The sequence below is a fragment of the Elephantulus edwardii genome, unplaced genomic scaffold (assembly GCF_000299155.1).
Source record: "Elephantulus edwardii isolate Elephantulus edwardi_28Jun2011 unplaced genomic scaffold, EleEdw1.0 scaffold00062, whole genome shotgun sequence".
NCBI classification, from domain to species: domain Eukaryota; kingdom Metazoa; phylum Chordata; class Mammalia; order Macroscelidea; family Macroscelididae; genus Elephantulus; species Elephantulus edwardii.
The window spans coordinates 5,813,200-5,834,598 of record NW_006399812.1 but is presented as its reverse complement, the minus strand read 5'-3'; the positions used below and the strand labels follow the sequence as shown (position 1 = coordinate 5,834,598).

The window sequence follows — 21,399 nt, the reverse complement described above, 5'->3', positions numbered from 1 at the left end:
ATTATATTATTTATTATATACCATCAAATCGGATCTGACTGGTACAGGAGATTGCCCCTTCTTCTCCAGCAGAGTATCTGGTGGATTCGAACCACATACCTTTGGGATTACAGTGCAACTTCTTGCCACTTGGCTGCCAGAGCTCCCTGGCATTTCAAATTTTAACAATGAAGTGGTCTGATCCAAACATTTTTTGCCCAACAACTAATTATTCAAGGCAGTGTTCAAGCAAGCATAGGCTCACCTCCATAAACTGTTCATTAGGAAACCCTACAGGGGGCTGTGGAATGCAAAGAGGTGTTGGACAGTGTGTCTTCTTCCTTCTGATGCCCCCTGAATTTTGCAGCTAGAGGGTCCAATCTAACTACAATATTATGTGCTCGGTCTCAAAATCTCCTAGGACCAGGTGCCACCAATAAGAATTTCTCTGAGTTCATTGCTGTAAACATATTTTAGGTGTGCCCAATCATCTTTGAGGCATCTATCCTCTCGATAAGCACTTTACAGTCCTGCAAGATATTTTTCAAGGTTCCTACCAATAGGAGTACTGCAGATGCAAAGGTAACAATTGGAATACACCAGCCCTCTGCTGGAGAACAATGGGCAATCTCCTCCAGTGTGATACACTCCTGCTGAAAACCCGCTGGAGGGTCAGCTATCTGTTGGTTCTGACTCAATGGTACACAACAAAAACAACATTTAAAAATTAACACATTAGGCCTCTACAGCATTTTTTGAACAACAAATTTAATACTCTGGGCCCGATATCACATCCTAGTCTTATTTATCTGATGCACACTTGCTTGTTAACTTTCAATATTCTTTCTTAACCTTATCTTTCTAAGCTTCATTCTATATGTCTAGCAAGATACACAATGCTGACACACACTGGCTTATCAACTTCAGTCTAAACTTCACAGGCTTCCTTCTATATTTTACAATATACTTTTAACACTAACACACATTTGCTTCTTAATCTTTAAAAGTCTAAACATGCTAAGCCATCATGCCACCACATTCTTATCTCACATCACACAATACAGCAAACATAATCCCATCTAGCCAAACATGGCATTGCAAAAGTATATTCCTCTTTTAACATTCAACTTTTTTATGCTGTTGGCTTTACGGACTTTTTTTTTTTTCATTTCTAACAAGATGCTGTTAACACTAAACCAAACGCAATGCTTCTCTGAATATTCAAATCTACCACTGGAGAAGGATGAGCAATCTCCTAATATGCTATTTACAGCCTCTGGAAACCCACTAGAGGGCCAGTTGAGTCTGTTCTCACTTAATGGCAATGAAAGAATACATAGTTGTACAAAGCAAGAGATAAAGAGAGTGGAGGGAGTTGCAAAATCATTTTGATATAAAATAGTGTTAAGTGCTAATTTGAATTTTTCATCTTAGTATGGAGTATTAAATATATAATTGTTGTTATTGACATATACACATCAAGTTGGAACTAACACATAGCTGATGTACTAGTGGGTTTTCAGAGGCAGTAAATTAGACAGGAGGAGATTGCCCATGTTTTCCTTTGGAGCAGGTGCTGGATTAAAACCGTGTGACTTCTGTTGCCAGCATACCTTCTTACCACCAGGCCACCAAACCTCCCCTACTAAATATAGAAAGTATATTTCCATTTAAGATTCTATATCATTGTATTAATTAAAAAGACAAACTCTGACAACCCTTTAAAAAGTCCAGATCACTGTAGAATAAAGCATTTCCCCACTGTTCAAGTATGATTTTATTTTTTTAAAGCTCTGAACTACCTAGCTTATTTTAAATTGCTCTCAGCTACCAAATTTGTTTTTAAATGGTTCCAAAAGGTTATTGTACAAATGTACTCTTGCCCTGACCACAGCATTTTCAGGAGCCTGGATGTTCTTGATAATACACATGTTTCCTGTGTTTGCAATCTTGTGCCATTATTGCATTATTAACCTTTTGCACGAAACTATGGTGACCACTCTGTTCTTTCCTGCACACATGGCGGATTCTGTCCTCTTATTTGTTCCATCAGTGCAAGTAACATCTGATATTAAAAAAAAAAAAAGAGCAAGAAAAATAGAATGGCGAGAAAAGGTCAAGAAACGGTAGTGTCAGTTTTGCAATGGCAAGTGGAAAAAACCCAACAGAATCTGTGCTTATAAGGTGAACGATGAAGCCCTAATGTATGTGATCACAGAAAAGAGTGAACTCAGCCTGGAAAAACACTGCGTGGGTTTTCCTGATAAATGGACAAAACCAGGGTTTGCTTTCTTAGTTGAGTAGCATTATTTGGGGTGAATGCGGTGTGAACTCCAGGCTAGCCTATCTGATCCTCTACCCCCGGGGCTCCGCCCGCCCTCCTGCCCCCTACCGCAGCCCTCGCTCCAGCACACACAAATTCACGCGCACTCCCAGCCCAGCGGTGAGATAAAGCTAAGATGGCAGCGCCGAACGTACAGATACAAGCTCACTGGGGCTGGAAAAAGAAAAGCAAACCCCTCAGTCTGCTTTAATTCTGCATAGCTCTTTGAACAAGATTCTTGAAGGCCCCTCCTCTGTCCTAAACAGTGGGGTGGCAAGAAAGCATTCAGTATCAGTGCAACATGAACGGTGGGAGAGGAGGCTTGCTCTACAGTATGTCTTAGTCTGGAAGAGTGATTCAGGTAACCCATGAGGCTTGCCTGCTGGCTCACCCTCCCCTTCAAATCCCCTTGACAAGTGGATTGAAGCATGTCTCCAAATGCCCTTCCTTTCTGCTTGTCCAGTCCCGCATTCTCTATTCTCAGGGCCTCTTTCCGGGTGCTCAGCTGTTAGGGCAATAGCTGAAAGCAGTTGCAACGCCAGAGGATGGCTCAGTGAGAAGGCAGGAAGAGAAAGAGAAAGAGAAAAAAAAAAAAAAACCCGAACACGCCGCACTATCAGAGTATAGCAACCACTGCTACCGCCGCGACGCAGCCGTGAAAGGAAGCGCTGCCAACCGCAACACAAACGCCACCCTCCCATACCTAAGTGAGCATGTCTGCAACTGCGCAAGCCTGGTTGCACCACTCAGCGACATCGGGTCTCTTAGAAAATTATCCAGTTACCGGGTTTTGTGTGTGTCTACAAGGTTCAGAAAGGGGCCTGTCTGGGACTGAAGGGTGCTGGCTATGAGGACTGAAGCAAAATTAAGGAAGAAGTGGTGGGGGGAACCAGGAGCTCAGAACAGCAAAGCAGCTAGAATCCATTGGAACCTCTAATCCGGCACAGATTGCACATGCTACCACGTAAACCTCTGTATTGGAATTGTCTCTGAATGCAAGTAATATGCATTCATTCATCCAACCAATATTCCTCTACTTAAGGCCAAAGCTGTACTAGAATACTGAGAATGTAATAGGGGAACATACACCATTGATATCCTTATCAACATATTGATCTCACTCTCTGACTTGGTCTCTTTCTCTATGTCTCACTCTATCCCTTCTCTCTCTCTCCCTTTCTCCCTCCCTCCCCCATGCCCTCTGTTGCTCATTGTAAGTGCTACCATTTGTGGAAGCCACTCGTTAAAATGGTTAGGTGGGTAGTGTTGGGTGCTTTTAACCTTCACCTTCCCACAATTTCATGCAGTAATTGCTACTTCGAGTACATAGAAGGAGGTTTCTCAGTTCTGACCCATTTAGCAGTACCACAAAATACCTGGACACCTGCTCCTATTACAGTTTAAGCCAAGACAACTCTATGGAGAAGTTCTAAGAGTAGTATATGGAGAGCAGAATGGCATATGGATTTTTGCTGTTGTTAAGTGCTGTTGAGTCGAGTACACATACGGAGAGCAACTCATAATACAAATATACACAAGCAGCAAAGAAGTCAGGATCCAAATGTCCAGTGGTCTTATTTCAGAGGACTTTTCTACATTGCTGGGTTCTGCAACATGCAGCACCCCATTATAGTACCTGCCAGAATTTACCTCAGCTCCTGGATTTTAGCTACCTTGGGCATGTTATTGGAAGGTTTAGTCCCCAGAGAAAGGCACATGCTTGGAAAAGTGGTTGTTAGTTACATGTCATCTAGGTTAGAGCCAGCAAAAAAAGAGGACGATACTCAGTGAGATGGATTGACATACTCCAACAGTGCACTTTAGCATATTAGAGATTGTGAAGATGCTGCAAAATATTGTTCCATTGTATCTAATGGTGCTATGAGTCAGAGTATGTCACCTAAAAATAACAACTCCAGTGTCTAGGTCCTCATCAAATATTGGCAATGTTTTTCTTGAAGTTTGTGACTACATTGAGACATTAACCCAGGCATTTAGCCTGACAAGTGCTTATGAGACACCTATATGCAAAATTGTGCACTAGAAATGGAAGAAGACCAAAAAGATAAACAAGAAACTCAGAAGGGGCTGTTAACATTATTGCAGGAAGCAACACAAATACAAACCCACTTAACAGGACTATTCACAGTACTATTATTCTTAGTGTCTGTCTTTACCCCGTTGTTTTATCATTTCATCCTTCCCTTCCCAAATTATAACTTGTTCTTAAAAACCCCAAAACAAATTCATTTCAGTACATCTCTTCCAAAAGCTAGAGTTAATTTGCCTCCCCACTCCTTATTTGTACTCAAAATATTAAAAAGAGTTTTTAAATGGAGGAAATTAAAAGAAGAGGCTCTATCAAAGAAGAGCTAGTAGATGACCACTACTTACTTCATTTATTGTATTGTGATGGTTTATATATTCCTTTGATGTTGGAAAGTATGGCCTTGGTATTTCAAATACTATGACAAGGTGACTAATGAGGGATAGGTTTTCAGCTGAACTTTTAGACTTACTACAGACTAAGAAGAAGCGCCTAGTGATCTACTTTAAAAAATTAGCTAATAACAACCGTATGGATCATATGACTCACTTGCTTTCGACAAATGCCACCAGGAGGAATTGATAGCTAGGAAGGAAGTTCTCACTTTTGGTAGAGAGCTGGTGAGGACAAGGGAAACAGATTGGTAAAACAGCCTCAACAAGGAACAGAAACATGCCGGTGATTATGCAAATTATACAGGACCAGGTATCATTTTGTTCTGCTATTTATAAGGTCGTCAGAACAGAGCAAGGGAACACTGTATGGTTCAAAATTGAGAAGGGCATACGTCAGGGATGCATCCTATCTCCATACCTTTTCAACCTATATGCAGAACAGATTATCCGGGAGGCTGGGCTCTATGAGAAGAAATGTGGGGTCAAGACTGGTGGACGATTTATCAACAATCTGCGTTATGCGGATGACACAACCCTGCTTGCTGAAACTGAAGAGAACCTGAAGCGCCTGCTGCAGAGTGTCAAGGACTGCAGCCTACAACATGGATTGAGGCTCAATGTCAAGAAGACAAAGATTCTCACCACTGGACCAATTGGCAGCATCAGGATGGATGGTGAGGAGATTGATATTGTACACAGCTTTAGTTTGATTGGCTCCACAGTCAACAGTCTTGGCACCGGCAGCCAGGAAATTAAAAGGCTCATTGCCATGGGAAAGTCTGCTGTTAGGGACCTCTCCAAAGTACTGAAGAGCAATGGTGTCTCTTTGGAGACCAAGGTGTGTCTGATACAGGCCATGGTCTTTGCAATCACTTGTTACGCATCAGAGAGTTGGACAATGACCAAGGAGGATAGAAGGAGAATTGATCCCTTTGAGCTGTGGTGCTGGAAAAGAGTATTGAGAGTACGATGGACTGCTAGGAAAACAAACAAATTTGTCCTGGAAAGGGTTAAATTGGGTGGCTCCTTGGAAGCAAGGATTCTGAGGCTCCATCTAACATACTTTGGACATGTTGTGAGGAGAGACATGTCCTTGGAGAGGGACATCATGCTTGGGAGAGTGTAGGGACAGCGCAGGAGAGGTAGGCCCTCTATGAGGTGAATTGATTCAGTGACTGGGATAATTGGGATGGGAGTGTCAGAGACAGTGCGATTGGCACAGGACAGAGCAGAGTTTAGGGCTGTTGTACATAGGGTCGCTATGAGTCGCAGGCGACTCAACGGCACATAACAGCAACAACAATTTTTAAGGTCACCATTAAATGAGTGGATGCAAAAAAAATATGAGTGGATGCACACTAACAATGAACTAAATGAAGAATGTGCTTCTTAGAATGATAATACTTAGAAATGATTTGTCAGGAGTATTAATTTTAAACAAACTCTTTTGTCTGAAGAAGTAAAACATAGAAATCATGTGCATTTACATATGTATCTCTAAACATTTTTTCCCCCCCTTAAGAAGAGCCTGGTAGAACAGCGGGAGACAGGCATTCACAGAACATTACATTTTTTTTTTTTAAATATAGCACACAATGACATAAAGTCTTTGTATATCTGACATCTTCAGCTATTAAATAGTCTTAGTCATAATTGTAATTTCAGGTCATATTCAGGAATGATCTATCCCTAATACTGTAAGCCTTGGCAGGAAAAGGTAAGGTAGTAAGTGACCTTAACAGTTAAGAGGACCTGTGGTGGTGCCATGAATTAAGCATTGGGCTGCTAACTAAAAGGTTAGTGGTCCAAATCTATAAGTGCTTCAAATCCGCCCACCTTTCGTGAAAGAAAGATGTGGCAGACTGCTTATGTAAAGATACAGTTTTGGAGACTCTATGGCGTTTCTGCTCTGTCCTGCAGGGACACTCTGAGTCGGAATAGATTTGTTGGCAGAGAGTCTGGTCAAAAAGTAAGCGAGGATCCCTAGAATGAGTGAGAAATAGAAAAGACTACTTCATATTGTTACTTGTGATTTACCTCTGAAAAAGTTTAGAAAACAGGAATTTAACAATGAATCTGGCTTTAGAAGACAAGATTGCCACTTTACGTTTTAAAGTATATTTGAAATATTATCACAATAAATGCAAAAAATACAGTCACCAAAGGAATTTATTCTGGTGGCTTTGAATTCCGAGTTAACAAGAGTCTTCATAGCAAATCTTCATGTTGGCCGCATAAGACTTTGGAGAAAAGTACCAGGAATGCTTATCACGAAATGACCAGCGATAGATGCATTCCCTTTTTCTTTCTGGTCCTAAATTTTCCCACCTGGAGGGAACCCAGGCATGAGAAGTCCATCAATGCCCGCAGCTGACAGCTCCTCAACACTTTCCTTACTCTCCCTCGGGTTGCTATCAAAACCCGGAGAAATGGATTCTCTTCGTACCCTACTGCCTCACATCCAAACTGCAGAGGCCGAGGGAGTGGTAGCAGAAGTTGGGGGGGGAGGGAGGGGAACAGGAATAAGAGAAGGGAGGGGGGGAAAGCCTGAGCGACTAAGCATGCGCGAGAAGTGGCGCATGCTCAATGCAGACAGCTGCTTCCCATTGCGGGTAGTCCGGGCGCTGGCAGCGGTGAAGGAGGCGGCAGCGGTGGCACCGCCTCCTCCTCACACGCCCCGGGTGGCGGGGTTAGATGAGCGGCCCCAGTAGCGGCGAGGTTGGCGCGTGGGGGAGGAGGAGGAGAAGGAGGAGAAGAAGAAGGTCGCTGTCTTTGTAGTCTCCCTGCTGCAGGAGGGAGAGGCCGCTGGCGGAGTCGTCGTCGTTGGAAAAGGGCTGTGTGTGTGCGCGCGCGTGTCTGCCTGCCCGGTCCGCGGGGACGAGGCGGCGGCGGCGGCGAGGATGATGATGTGCGCAGCGACTGCCTCCCCCGCCGCCGCCTCCTCGGGGCCCGGCGGGGACGGATTCTTTCCAGCCGTCACCATCTCTTCCTCCCCGGCGCCGGGGGCGCTCTTCATGCCAGTTCCCGAGGGCTCCGTGGCCACCGCGGGGCTGGGGCTGCCCACTGCGGACTCCCGGGGTCACTACCAGCTGGTGCTGTCCGGCCGGGCCCTGGCCGACCGCTACCGGAGGATTTACACAGCTGCGCTCAGTGACAGGGACCAGGGAGGGAGCAGCGCTGGACACCCGGCCTCCAGGTACGTCTCCTGGGTGCCCTTCCTTGCACTACATGCCGCGTGTGCGCTCGTGTGTGCGCGCGCGTGTGTAAGTGTGTATGTGCGTATTTATTTATGTGCGTGTCTGCTGACCAGTCTTTTCAATCACTGCTTAAGGCTGGATAGTAGAGGCAGTAGAGATAGGAGGAGGGTGCGGTGGCTGCAGTTTCAGCTATGTCTTTCTCTGTGTCTCTAGGGGGGTTTAAGTGAGGGTGGGAGCGCAGCTCGTGAGGCTAGATGAAAAGTGATGGTGCGATGACACGTGTGTGTTTGTGTGTGTTGTTGAGGAAGGGGAGAAGATGAGTGCAGAGTGAGAGGATAATTAACACGCGGAGAGAATTTGTGAGAGTAGAGAGGGAAGTGGTGTTTCCAGTGTCTCTGCCGCAGTGGTACTTGAACGTATCTTTTGACACCTTAACCTTCCTGCCCCAATGACATTCCATCCTCCTCTTTCCACCAGTAAAAAAAAAAATCTGCCTCTAAAGAAACAATGGTGTAGGTTAAGGATACTTTCGTTTATAGGATGAATTACTTGAATCAAAACTCAGATCAGCGAGAGGTTTCATTGTATAAGAGTAACAGATGCAGATGAAGAGTTGCGTGGACAGAAAGGCGTCTAATGAAGAGATTGTTTGGAGCTATACTTTGATCCCTGGACCCTTTGGTGTTCTAGAGATGTTCTGTGTTCTGACACCCCATAGGCCGTTTTCTCTTCATCTTCTGTTTGTTTCCCTGTTAAAGACTTTGGATAGGTTTTATAGTGGAAAAGAGAAAGCCAAATAAAAAAAAACAACACACAAACCCTAACTTTAGAATATGACAGCTTGATACAATGTTTAACTGCCAAGAATCCAAAACATTGAGTCTGGTCTTTTCTAGACTGCCTGTCTAGTTTCCTTGATGTGAAAGATCTTAAATCACTTTCATTTTCTTTTTCTCAAAAGATGGGTACTTTTTTGCCGAGGACTCTCCTGTTATTTTCTTTCCATGTCCTTACATGCCACATACCCTGAAGGATGGTGACTGACTTGTTTTACCAGCTTGGGTTTGACTGGTAAATGGGAGTTGGCTTTATCGTTTTTTCCTCCATAGCTCCTTGGTTTTATACAGGCAGTATAAATGGTAGGATTTTGTCAAATGAATTAAAGAGTTAAATATTCATTGCATGTACATTTTATTAGTCAGTAACCAGATTTCCCTCTTCCTCTCATTGTGAAAGGAATGAGGCTCTAAGTAGCGTGTTTGTAGTTTTATCAGTATCTACTATGGTTTAATCCATTGGACCGAGTTGTAAAGCTGGAGCTTTGTTCATGTTTTTCTCTGGATAAATCAATCTTCTCACTTCTGTAATTGTCTATAGGATTAGACGAATAAGTATTTGTATTGTATGTATAGAAATATATGTAGGTACCTTTTATTACCCAAATGGATGACCAGAATAACAGAGGTTTATTTTCTGCCAAAACCTTTGAAAAGAACACAAAGGATTGTTAGGTAAAATTTAGATCTGTGGTTCTCTAAATTCAGGTGCTATTGATTCATCTGCACAAATCTTTCAAAATGAATTTCATTTTACGTGTTCTTCGCAGACTTAACACAGTAATTTGTTGATTCAAATTATAGGGACCCTGTAGGACAAATTAGAATTGTTGATAGGATTTCTAAGACTGTAAATCTTTATATGAAAACAGACTGCCACATCTTTCTCCCGTGGAGCAACTGGTGGGTTCAACCCCATGGCTTTTTGGTTAGAAGCAGAGCCTAAACTATTATACCACTAAAGCACCTTTTGACTTTCTACTACTCATATATTAAGATTTTTATGTATCTAGAGCTATATTAAGATTTGATATAAAATTAATGCAGATCAAACATGAGGAGACCTGGTGGCCTAGTGTTACATGTTGTGCTGCTAACTAAGAGGTCAGTGGTTTGAATCCACTATCCTCATGGTGGGAGCAAGAGGGTATTGTCCTTTGTGAACCCGATGAACGGTAACTTAAGTCAGAATTGTCTAGATGCTGATAGGTTTGGGTTTTGGTTATCGTATACATAAAATTTGTGAGGTTTTAGCTTTTGATCTGCTTTTCTTCCAGCTGTTAGTTAAAAGAAAAAGCAGTTAGTTTGAATGGTTCCAGAAATCCTCATATTAAATCATATTACTTTCCCAGAATAGTATTGCTTATTACAGTTCACTTTATTTTTCTGCATTTTAGTCTATAACTTTATTGAGAATTTTACTAACGATTCAGGCATATTTCTTATTAAGGTGATAGAGAAAGGAAAGCTGGAATTTAGTCTCTGAATGAATAGATACAGTCATGTATGGAGGTTGAAGTTAGAGGAAAGGATGAGATCTTTCAAAGACAGAATGAAGCAAGACTAGGGGATCAAAGTGTGAAGTCCGAGAGGAAGGTGAAAGTGGAGGAAGCTGAAAAAGCAAGAGGAAAATTAGGAGTAGAATGGGGATATAGTAACATCTGTCTCTAATCCTGAGAAAGTAGATTGCAAAGAGAATAATTTCCAGGCTCCTGATAATTTTTTTTAGGAAGTGAACATAGGATGTGGTGAGGAACGAATGGAAAGTGTTGGGGGGATTAAGAATATTTAAGTATGAGAAGATGATAGAGGACATTTAGGAGTGCAGATGGTTGCCTAGTGGGTAAGGAGCTCAAATATCAACCCAGAGACAGGCAGTTCAGATCCCCCAGCTGCTCCACAGGAGAAAGATAGTCTCCTTCTATAGACTGAAAATTTGCAATAAACTTAGCTATGAATCAGTTCCAACTCAACAGCACAAGAAGTGAGAGCGATTAAAGATGTGAGAGACAGGGAATACTTGATGGTAAGAGGTTAAATAGATCTCAAGAACAGATTTAAAGACCACAAGTGGGAAGAGATTAATCATTGAAAGAAGGCAGGACTAGTCTTTCTTTAATACAGAAGGTGAGAAAGTGTGGAGAGTTACTGTTAGGGACTGTGGAGTCAGAACTGAATCTTCACTGACCTTCCAGTGGGTTTTCAGAGGCAGTAAATTGCATGGGAGGCGAGTGCCCATCTTTGTCTCACAGATTTGAACTGCATACTTTTGGGTTGACCATGCAGTTCCTTACCACCAGACCACCAGAGATCTCTGTGGAGAGTTGGTGGTGTTGTTAGGTGCTGTCACTCGTAGAGACCTTAATGAACAGCTGATCTGAACTCTGCCCTATCCTGTGCCTCCTCATAGTCTCTGGCACACTAGAGCCCACTGCAGAAGTCACTGTATCAATACATCTCATTGGGGATCTTCTTTTTATTCACTGACCCTTCATTGACTAAGCATAATGTCCCTCTCCAAGGAGTGTAGCTTTGCCTAGCTACATGCCAAAGTATGAAAGATGAATCTTTGCCAACTTTGTCTCCATGGACCACTCTGGCTGCGTACTATCCAAGACATAACTATTTGTTCTTTTGGCAGTCCATGGGATATTTAGTACTTTCCCCCAGTACCACAAGTCAAAGACATCAAATTTTCTTCTTCTGCCATCTTTATGCATCGTCCAGCTCTGATGCCTAGCAGGTGATTGAGAAGACCATGGCCTTATTCAGGCATACCTTAGTCTTCAAACTAATGAATGTCATTGCTCTTAGGCATTTTAGAGAGGTCTTTGACAGCTCTTTGACTTCTCCAAAGCAATACGTCTCCTGACTGCTAGTACCAAAAATGTTAATTGTTGATCCAAGCAAGGTGACATCATAGAATGCTTCAGTCTTTTCTCCATGTATCATAATGTAGACTGTTTGTACTGTAGTGAGGACTTTTGTTTTCTTGATGTTGAGGAGTAACCCATACCAAAGACTGTAGTCCTTCATCTTCTGCAGTAAGCATTTCATGTTAATAATTTTGGTTATTTCATTGTTTAAAAATTTTTGGCATTCATTTTGCTAACTAACACTCTGACTCATTTACATTGGATTAGAACAGACTCATAGCTAACCCTCCAGTGAGTTTTGGGAGGCTATAAATCACAAGGAAGATGATTAACCAACCTTCTCCTTCAGAGCTGCTGGTGGCTTTGAACTGTAAAGAGAGGAGCAGCCAGTTTTTGTGTTAGCAGTCTATGGACTGTGCTAGCCCTGTGTACTGTGCTTAGATCTATGGACTGTGTTAGCTCGTGAACTGTGCTAGCCCTACAAACTATGCCCCTATCACCTGATCTCTATTTCAGGTGCCAACTATTTGCCAGAAGTTCCTGGGTTTGCAGACTAGTTAAAATGAACTAGTTGCTAGTTCAAGTTCCTGAAGAGGCTTTTAGGAAGAAAGATCTGGTGACATACCTCAAAAAAAAAATCCATTCCAAACTCTATGAAGTACAGTTCTGTGTTGAAGTAAGTTAGAGTTAAATTGGTGGCAAGTTTTTTTAATGTATCAGAACATTGTTTTAGATGTTGTAGATGTAATAGTGAGCAAGAGATCACACTAGTAGGGTGAAATACATAATCAGATGAGACAATTTTAGGTAGACTTAAGTAGATGTGAAAGGAATAGAACTAATTTCCTATGATAGAGCCATTTGCAGTGGAACTGTTTTAGATGAGGTGTCAGGGAAAGTAGAAGCTGACCTTTAAAGTTTAAGTTGAAACAATAGTAAGGAAACAGATTTAGAGTAAGAATATTTTAGGAATTTATAAAGCCCTGAGGAATGAACAGCTCTGTATTCGAGAAACAAAAACAAATCAAATGCATTTTCAGTTAACGTTGAATGACTTAATTATTACAGATTATGTTTTACATGTAAGGTAGAGAAATTGAAGAATTCAGTCTTAATGGAGACTGTCACTTTGGAGGCAGGCACTCTAATGACATGGTTAAGAACTTGGATTCTGAAGTCAGACTAGTTTTCAGGCCTGGCTCTGCTGCTGTTAGCTTGGTGACCTTGGGTACATTGCTCAATCCTACGAGCTCTTTAGTGTTCCTATATGTAGAATGAGGCTAAAAATAGTAGATTTTTTTTTCAGATTAAATGAACTAAATATATGTCAAGTCCCTGGCAAGTTAAGTGTTAACGTTTTATGCTGAGGGTAAAGGAGCCCAGGTAGTGTAGTGGTTAAAGAATTTGCTGTTGATGAAAAAGTCAGCAGTTCAAACCTGCTGTCCTCCCAGAGGAAATAAAAAAATTTGGCAGATAGCTTCAGTAAAGACTCTGGCCATGAAAATCCTGTGGACAGTTTTGCCCTGTCCTATAGGGTTGCTGTGGACAGTATAAGTTGTTACTGACAGTGAGACGTCAAATGAAACTAGAAGATAAGGCGAGGGTCATGTTTTGTTTCTTATTGTTTTGTTGATACTATTGAATAGGTGAGAAATTATTCCATTTATTCAGTGACTGATTATGTTTTTCTAGAAATAAAAGTGATCAAGATTGAAACATTTAATTGAGGAATGGTTGGAAAAAGATTGAGTAAAAGCATTTTTGGGAAGCACCATAGCAGAGTAGTTAAATGTTCAAACTCTGAAGACAGGCTGCTGTAGTTCAAATCCTAGTTCTACCTTTTGGTCAAGTTAATTAATTAGCTTTTATTTGACATAATCTTTTGCTTATTATACTTACTGAAAGGATATGGTGTCTGTACATGCTAAGTGCCTATTAAATGTTAATTTGTTATTGTTAATAGAAGTACATATTTAAGATTCCATTCAGCATGACATTTTATCTTTTTTTCTGCTCAAAAGAGAAGTGGAGAAAACTACCACTTCATGTGATTTGGAGTTGAAGTTATGACAAGAAGTCAAAGAATAAAAACTAATTGAAGATTTTGGTGACAGTGATTGACCAATATGGTAAAAAAGGAAAGTGCTGCCAGGAGAGCACTGATGGACTGGAAGATAAAGAGGAGTCAGGGTATCTGGGTCATGAAGTGGAGGAAGAACAAGCTGCAGAAACAGTAGAGGAGATTGTGGTTGAGATGGAGGATTGCTTTCCTTCTCTAAACTAAACCCATTTACTTCCTTCAGCTGCTTTATCTCTTTCATGTTAGAAAGGGTATTTGAGCACTTTCCTTAGATGTTTGAGGTTTTGGTTGTAAAAGTTAATCCAACAAATGTTCAGATATTACTACTTGGCCTTAACTTTGACCCTACAAAGATTTGTAAGAGTTTCTACACTTAGGTTTGTATGGTTGAGGATGAATGATACAAAGACAAATACTTATGGAAGTGTTAAATGTAATGACTAAGAAAGCATTATTTATTATAACAAGGAGATGACATTTTGGATCAGAGCAAAAGCATGAGCCAAGGTGTAAAAACTCAGTTCACATTTAGATAATGCTGAGAATTCTGTTAGTGTAGGTGTCAGTTCATTCTGGAAATGAGAGACTAGCCACAATGGAGGGTAAAGTAAGAGAGTAGATTTTATTCCAGAGTCATTTATGAACCCCTGATACTTCTGAATGATGAAGAGACATTATTCCAAGAATAGTTTAGGAAATACTATGAGATTGAAGCTATTTAGCATAAGTGTATATTCATATACATATATACGTATATTTGGATAACTTGTTATTTTTTACTTACAGCTGTTATGTCTGTGGAATACTATAAACTATAAAACATATGTTAAGCCAAAACCCGATTTCGTACTTATTGATAATAGCAATGTTCAATGAATTGGTCTCCTAATCAAGAAAATAAGTTTGCTTTTGAATTTGTAATATTATCTGTTTAAAAGAGCAAACAGAATCATTTCACATTTTTTCTCAGAAACAGGTTAAACATTCACTTTTTTAGAGGGGACAAGTTCACAGAGGTTTAATTTATATATACTAAAACGAATCCTTTTTGAGTGCTTATTTTGAAGAATGAATGTGAAAACCAACATGGCAGTGGTATTTCACAATTCCAGAAAGTTTCTTCTGCTCCTCACCCTTAACCGTCTTGATCAGTTTTCTGTCACTAATACTGTACATTTTCTAGAATGTCATTTACATCTAGACAGTATTCTTCGCTATAATTTTGCCCAAGGGCTGGGCCCTAGAGAGTATTCATCTTTCTAACTTTTGTCCTCTCTTGTTTCTTGTAAATGGTAGTTAGGTTTTACATCTTGATTAGATTTTGGTTAAACGTATTTTAGAAGAATAATTTATAGAGAATGCTGAGTACTGACTCTCGCATGTGCCGTTTGCGCAGTGGCAGCATCGTAGCCAGTGAGGTCTATCCAGTTTGTGATTATTGCTAATTGAAAACTTTTCCCAGTACTTAATATTGAATCCAGGTAGGAGATTGTTATGTTATCTCACTGCTTAATGATGCTGATGTTGATTTTTTGGTTATGATGGTGCCCACAGAGCTCTCCTTTAAAAATGTATAATTTTTCTATTTTGCAATATGAAAGTGATCATGGGATAATAACTTTGGCACACTGAACATACCTTTGACCTAATGGTTTTAATATCTTTGATACTGGTTTAGTATCCTTATCTGAGTTAGTAATTTCTTTAAGAGTTTTGATATGATGGTTCTTAAAATTTATTATTCCCTGTATATTTTTATTAGCCAGTATTCAACATGTATTGATTGACTATTGTTCTGCAGAGAGTTTCCCTCATGTAACAATGAATTGTTCCTGTTGTTAGGTTACCATTGAATGTTTCCTGGCTCCGTGATCCTATAGGTCAGAGTAGCACTGCTACGTAGAGTTTCCTAGGCTGCAATCTCTGTGTGAGCAGATTACAAAGACTTTTCACCTGCAGAGACAGTGGTGGGCTCCAGTGCCAACCTTTGATTTGGCAACCACATACTTAACCCTTAGATGCACGGACTCCTTTAGTGAGTGGTACCTTCCTCAGAAACTCAAACCTGTTGCCGGTGAGGGGATGCTGACTCCTAGCACCCCTCCATTAGGTTTCCAAGGTTGTAAAAATCTTTATAACATGAGACTTTCCATCCCTCATTTAAACCCCTGACCTTTCAATTAGCATCACAACATGTAAAGCAGGGTAAGTCCTTGATTCCTCCTCTTATTTAGTTAAATTAGTTTTCTGGTGGTGTAGTGGATGCTCAACTCAAACTCACTGCCATCAACTCAGTTCCAGCTAGTGTGGATCATCCATCAGAATTCTGAGACAACAAGTCTTCAAAGAAGGAAGCTGTCCATCTTTCTCCTACAGAATCACTAGTGTAGTCAAACTTCTGGATCTCATGCCCATTTGGTTAGCAGTACAACGTTCTAAGAATTCATTACACCTGAGCTACTAATGCCCTCCATTCAGGCAACATATTTTTCTAGGTGCTGGTTGCCTCTCCAGAAATTGTCTTCAGAACAGCAGAGCTGTGCTCCCTCAAAGCCATGCCTCCCCTCTATGAGTAGCCTGCTGCTGATGTCTGTTCCTTTTGAGTCTGTGCCTGTGCCTTTTGCTGTAAGACAGGACAGATGTGAAGGTGCATCTCAACTCTCAAATTCTCCCTGAATTTGGCTGAGACCTTCCTAGGACTAATTCAGCCTCCTTTGCTCATTACTATTTCTTTTATTCCTCCACAGTTGCTGACAAGAAGCATAATTGTTGTTGTTACGTGCAATCAAGTTGACGATGACTTGTTAAATGCCATTGAATTGAGTACAAGTCACAGTGACCCTATGAACAACAGACTTGAACCTTGCTCTATCCTATGCCACCCTTATCATCTGGCACAATAGAGCTGAAAATACTGTGTCAGTCCATGTCTTTGGAGGTCTTCCTCTCCTTCACTGACCATCTTGCAAGCATGATATCTCTTTTCAGGGAATAGCTTTAGCAAAGTGTGAGAGACAAAGCTTTGCCATCTTTGCTCCCAAGGAGCATTCTGGATGCTCTTTTTCTAAGACATAACTGTTCTTTTGGCAGTCCATGGGGTATTCAGTACTCTTCTACAGCACAGCAACTCGGAGGCATCAATAGTAATTCTTCTGTCATCCTTATTCATTGTCCAGCTCTTTGATACATAGCAGATAATTGAGAAGACACATCAGGCACATCTTAGTCTTCAAACGGTTATCATTACTTTAAAATATTTTGGAGAGGTCCCTAATAGTGGATTTGTCTAATGCAGTACTTCACCTAATTTCCTGACTACTGGTAAGAAAGGTGTTGATGATTGATCTAAGCAAGATGAACTTATTGGCAGCTTCAAGCCCTTCTCCATCTTTCATGATGTTGACTGTTGGTCCTGTGATGAGGACCTTTATGTGAGTTGCTATCCCATCATTTTGGTAGTTCTGAATAAGTGTCTGGCATACAAATAATTTTAGAGTCTGCTTCCTGGGGGATCCCCATCAAAGAAAATAAGTTCCAATTGTGATCTGAGGTATAGTCTTTAAAAGGAGGTTTTTAGGCTGCCTTAATTGCTGACTGGCTTGCTTTAAAAATGCTGTACAGGAGGTAACGGTTCAGCTTTAAGAAAATGCCAAATTGCCTTCCAGAGTGGCTGTACCATTCTACAGTCCCACCAGCAGTGCATGGGAGTTCTCTCTCCACATCCTTTCCAGCGTTTATTGTTCTCTCTTCACATCCTTTCCAATGTCTATTGCTCACTGTCCTGTTAAACATTGTTATTGACACTGTGGTGTCACTGGGATGAGATGGTATCTTATTGTGGTTTTGATTCCCATCTTTCTCATTGCCATTGATTTTGAGTATTTCTTCATTTGTCTCTTGGCATATGAATGTCTTCCTTTGTGAAAAGTCTTTCCATGTGTGAGTTCATTTTTGAGGGTATGTGATTAGTCAGTTGCCTGACTATAGTTTAAAATGGCATTGTCCTCATCTTCATTGAAAATGAATTAACCAGAAATGGAAGACTTTTGCACTCTGAATGCTCTTCTCTATCCTTTCTCTAACATTATCTTGATTACTGAAGCTTATAAAAGCTTTTGAATTGAACAACCTTATTACTTTTTAAATGCTGTTCATATTTACATTAGAGTGAACTACTTTTGCAGGTATTTCAGTGTCTGGTATAAAGTTAGAAAGGTAGCTCTAACTTAGGCAGGATTTCTCTATTTTGACACTATTGACATCTTTATCTGTGTAATTCTAGTTGGAATCAGCTTGATGACACCTAATAAGTCCTGTGTTGTTATGTGCCATTGAGTCAAATATGACTTATAGTGACGCTGTGAACAAAAGATATGAACCATATTCTTTCTATCCTGTGCCATCCTTAAACTTCTTGACACACAAGAGCCCATTGCAGTAGTCACCATGTCAGTCTACCTAGTTGAGGGTCCACTCCTTCACCAACCCTCCGTCCTTCCCAGCATTGCGTCCTCCAAGGAATAGCCCCTCCTAGCAACATGCCAAAGTATGTGAGGCAAAGCCTTATCATTCTTGCCTCCAAAGAGCACCCTGGCTGCACCCTGCCCAAGACATATCTCTTTGTTCTCTTGACCATCCATGAGAGTTCAGTGCTCTTCTCCAGAACCACAGCTCAATGATGGCAATTCTTTTTCTGTCATCCTTATTCATTGTCTGGCTCTCAAATGCTTAGCAAATAATTGGAAAGACTATGGTCTGAATCAGATGCACCTTAGTCCTCAAACTGACATCATTACTCCTCAGTAATTTGAGAGCTCTCTAACTGCAGATTTTGTCAGTGCAATGTGTCTCATTTCCTGACTGCTGGTACCAACAGTGATAGTTGTGGATCCAACCAAGATGAAGCTGTTGACAGTTTCAATTTCCTCTCCATCTATTATAATCTTGCCTATCAGTCCAGTGGTAAGAATCTTTGTTTTCTTGGTATTGAGATGCAATCCACACTGAAGGTAGCATTTCTTAATAATAGTAATAGCAATGTTACACAGTATTTGTCGTTTTGTGACTGAGATACTTCACTCAGCAAAATGTCTTCCAGGCTCATCCATGTTGTGTAATGTGTTATGAGTTTATAGTTTTTCAGTGGTGCGTAATATTCTGTTGTGTGAATGTACCATAGTTTTCTTGGCCATTCATTTGTTGATTTGCTTTGTGAATAATGCAGCAATAAACATAAGTGTACATACATCTGTTTTAATTACGGCTCTGCAACAAGTGCTTCAAATCCTCCTCTCTTTCAGCAAGGTTATGTTATATGCATAACGCAGGTTATTGATGAGTTTCCCTCCAATCTTGATGTCAGACTCCTCTTCATAGAGTTCAGTTCTGTGTAATGTAGGATACATAACAACATCTGTTTTTGTTTTTATGTACCATTAAGTTGACTGTGACTCATAGTCATGACTAAAATAAAAAAGACTTTTAGATATTCCAGCTGTTCCTAGGTGTCAAAAGAATTCACTTCCTAAACAACTTGCATCCAGAAACTCTATGAACTTTGATAAATGTCGATAGTTGTAGAGGAGCTTCAGGCCTTTTGATCATAGGGTTGCTATGAGTCGTGCTCTACTCGAAGGCAGTCAAAAACAACAAATAAATTTGATACAAATAAAGAATGCATCTTCCTGCTTTTTTGTTTTAATTATTTAAGAAATATTTTTTTGTGATTTTAATGACGGTTTACAGAAAGGTTGAGATTTCATTGTTACACATTTCCTCCCTACCCCTCCATTTTCCCTTCCTGAGGCCACTTTGGAATGTACCTCTTGTTCCAGATTTTAGTCATACTTATCATGCCTAAACATATATTACTTTCAGACAGTTCTTCCCCTCATCTGTTCCAATACAATGTTCATTATCTATCTACTCTTTTCCTATTCTCCTCCAAGCCCTGATGTCAGTTCTGTTTTGTAATAGTAGTGTTATGCAGTATTTGTCCTTTTGTGACTGCTGTTGAGTTGATTCTGTTTCATAGGGACCCTCTGGTGGGCTTCTAAGTCTTCAGTCACAGTAAGTGGTGACCACCATCTTGTCAAGCTGCTGGTGGGCTTGAACTTCTAAAAATACCCAGTTTCTGTATTAGCCTTACAACTCTCCACTCTTTCACTCAGCAAAATATCTTCCAGGCTCATCCATGTTGTGTAATGTGTTATGAGGTCACAGTTTTTCAACGGTGCATAATATTCCATTGGGTGAATGTACCAGAGTTTTCTTGGCCATTCATTCGTTGATTTGTTTGTTCCGTCTCTTTGCTGTTGTGAATAATCAACAATAAACGTAAGTGTGTATACATCTGTTTTAATTGCGGCTTTGGTTTCTTTAGGTCATGGAATTGCTGAGTCAGATGGTACTTCTATTCCCAACGTTCTGAGAAAGCGCTGTTCTGCCTTCCGTAGTGGTTGTACCATTTTACATTCCCACCAGCAATGAATGAGAGTTTCAGTCTTTCCACAACCTTACCAGTATCTGTTGTTTGCTGCCCTGTTGAACTTATGTCTGACTTCATTTTGCACAATACTGTTTCTCTGAGATTTCATCTATATTAAGTGCCCCTGTGATTTACTCTTTTCATTGGTGTATAGCATTGTGGTGGTTTGGTAGTAAAGACTTATAGTACCAATCCAGAGACACATGGTTCAAATCCACCAGCTGCTCTGCAGGAAAGATGGGCAAGCTACTCAATGTGCGATTTATTGCCTCTGAAATCCTATTGTCAGCTATGAGTCAATTTTGACTTGATGCTACAAAACAACAACAAAGTGTAGCATTCTGTTATTACTAGTCCACTAGCTTTTGTTGTTTTGTGCCATGAGTTGAAACTGACTCATAGCTAACCCTTTCATAGCTGACCCCTTAGTGGGTTTTCACAGGCTGTAAATCGCACTGAAGGAGATGCCCCATCTTTTTTGTACAGAGCAGCTGATGGATTTGAACCGCATGCCTTTGGGTTGGTAGTGCAGCTCTTTACTCACTAGGCCGCCAGAGCTCTCTACCTTTTAGCTGTTGTGAATAAGACTGCTAAATGTCTTTTGGTTTAAATTCAAGTACATTTTTGTTGGTATACCTCTGGAAACACTATGAACTTTGATAAATATTGATAGTTATAGAAAGGCTTCAGGCCTTTTGTTCATAGGGTCACCATTAGCAACAGTATGCTTTTGTACAAATAATGAGCTCCTTTTATATTTGTTTGCCAGTTGCTCCCATATCCATCCCCTTCCCCAGGAGATATTTTTGCTAACACTGCTACACCATTTTCTCCATGTTTGTATAAAAATATTAACATACTACATTTACAAAAATACCTCCCAGAGGGAAGGAGCAGTAGGTAAACAAGTATAAAAAGCACATATTATCTGTGTGAAAATATGAGATATTTAGTTTCATTAATTACTACCAAACAGTTTTTCCAAGTAGTCCTACTACTATCTCTACTAATTTAGTTTGAGTCTTCCAATACTTCATATCCTTTTTAATATCTGATAAATGCTAAAACTTACTGCTGTGGAGTTGATTCTGTTTCATAGGGACCCTCTGGTGGGCTTCTAAGGCTGCAGTCACAGTAAGTGGTGACCACCATCTTGTCAAGCTGCTGGAGGGTTTGAAC

The 21,399-nt window shown here is 40.6% G+C and overlaps 1 protein-coding gene across 1 annotated transcript in view; it reads left to right on the top strand.

Annotated features, from left to right (window-relative positions):
• The first annotated feature begins 7,644 nt into the window (after window positions 1–7,644).
• The window catches only part of MYCBP2 (MYC binding protein 2, E3 ubiquitin protein ligase), a 377,715-nt gene continuing 363,960 nt past the window's right edge, over window positions 7,645–21,399 (top strand). Inside the window, exon 1 of the mRNA XM_006887864.1 lies at window positions 7,645–7,940. Coding sequence (XP_006887926.1) covers window positions 7,645–7,940 — 296 coding nt within the window. The remainder of the gene's footprint in view (window positions 7,941–21,399) is intronic.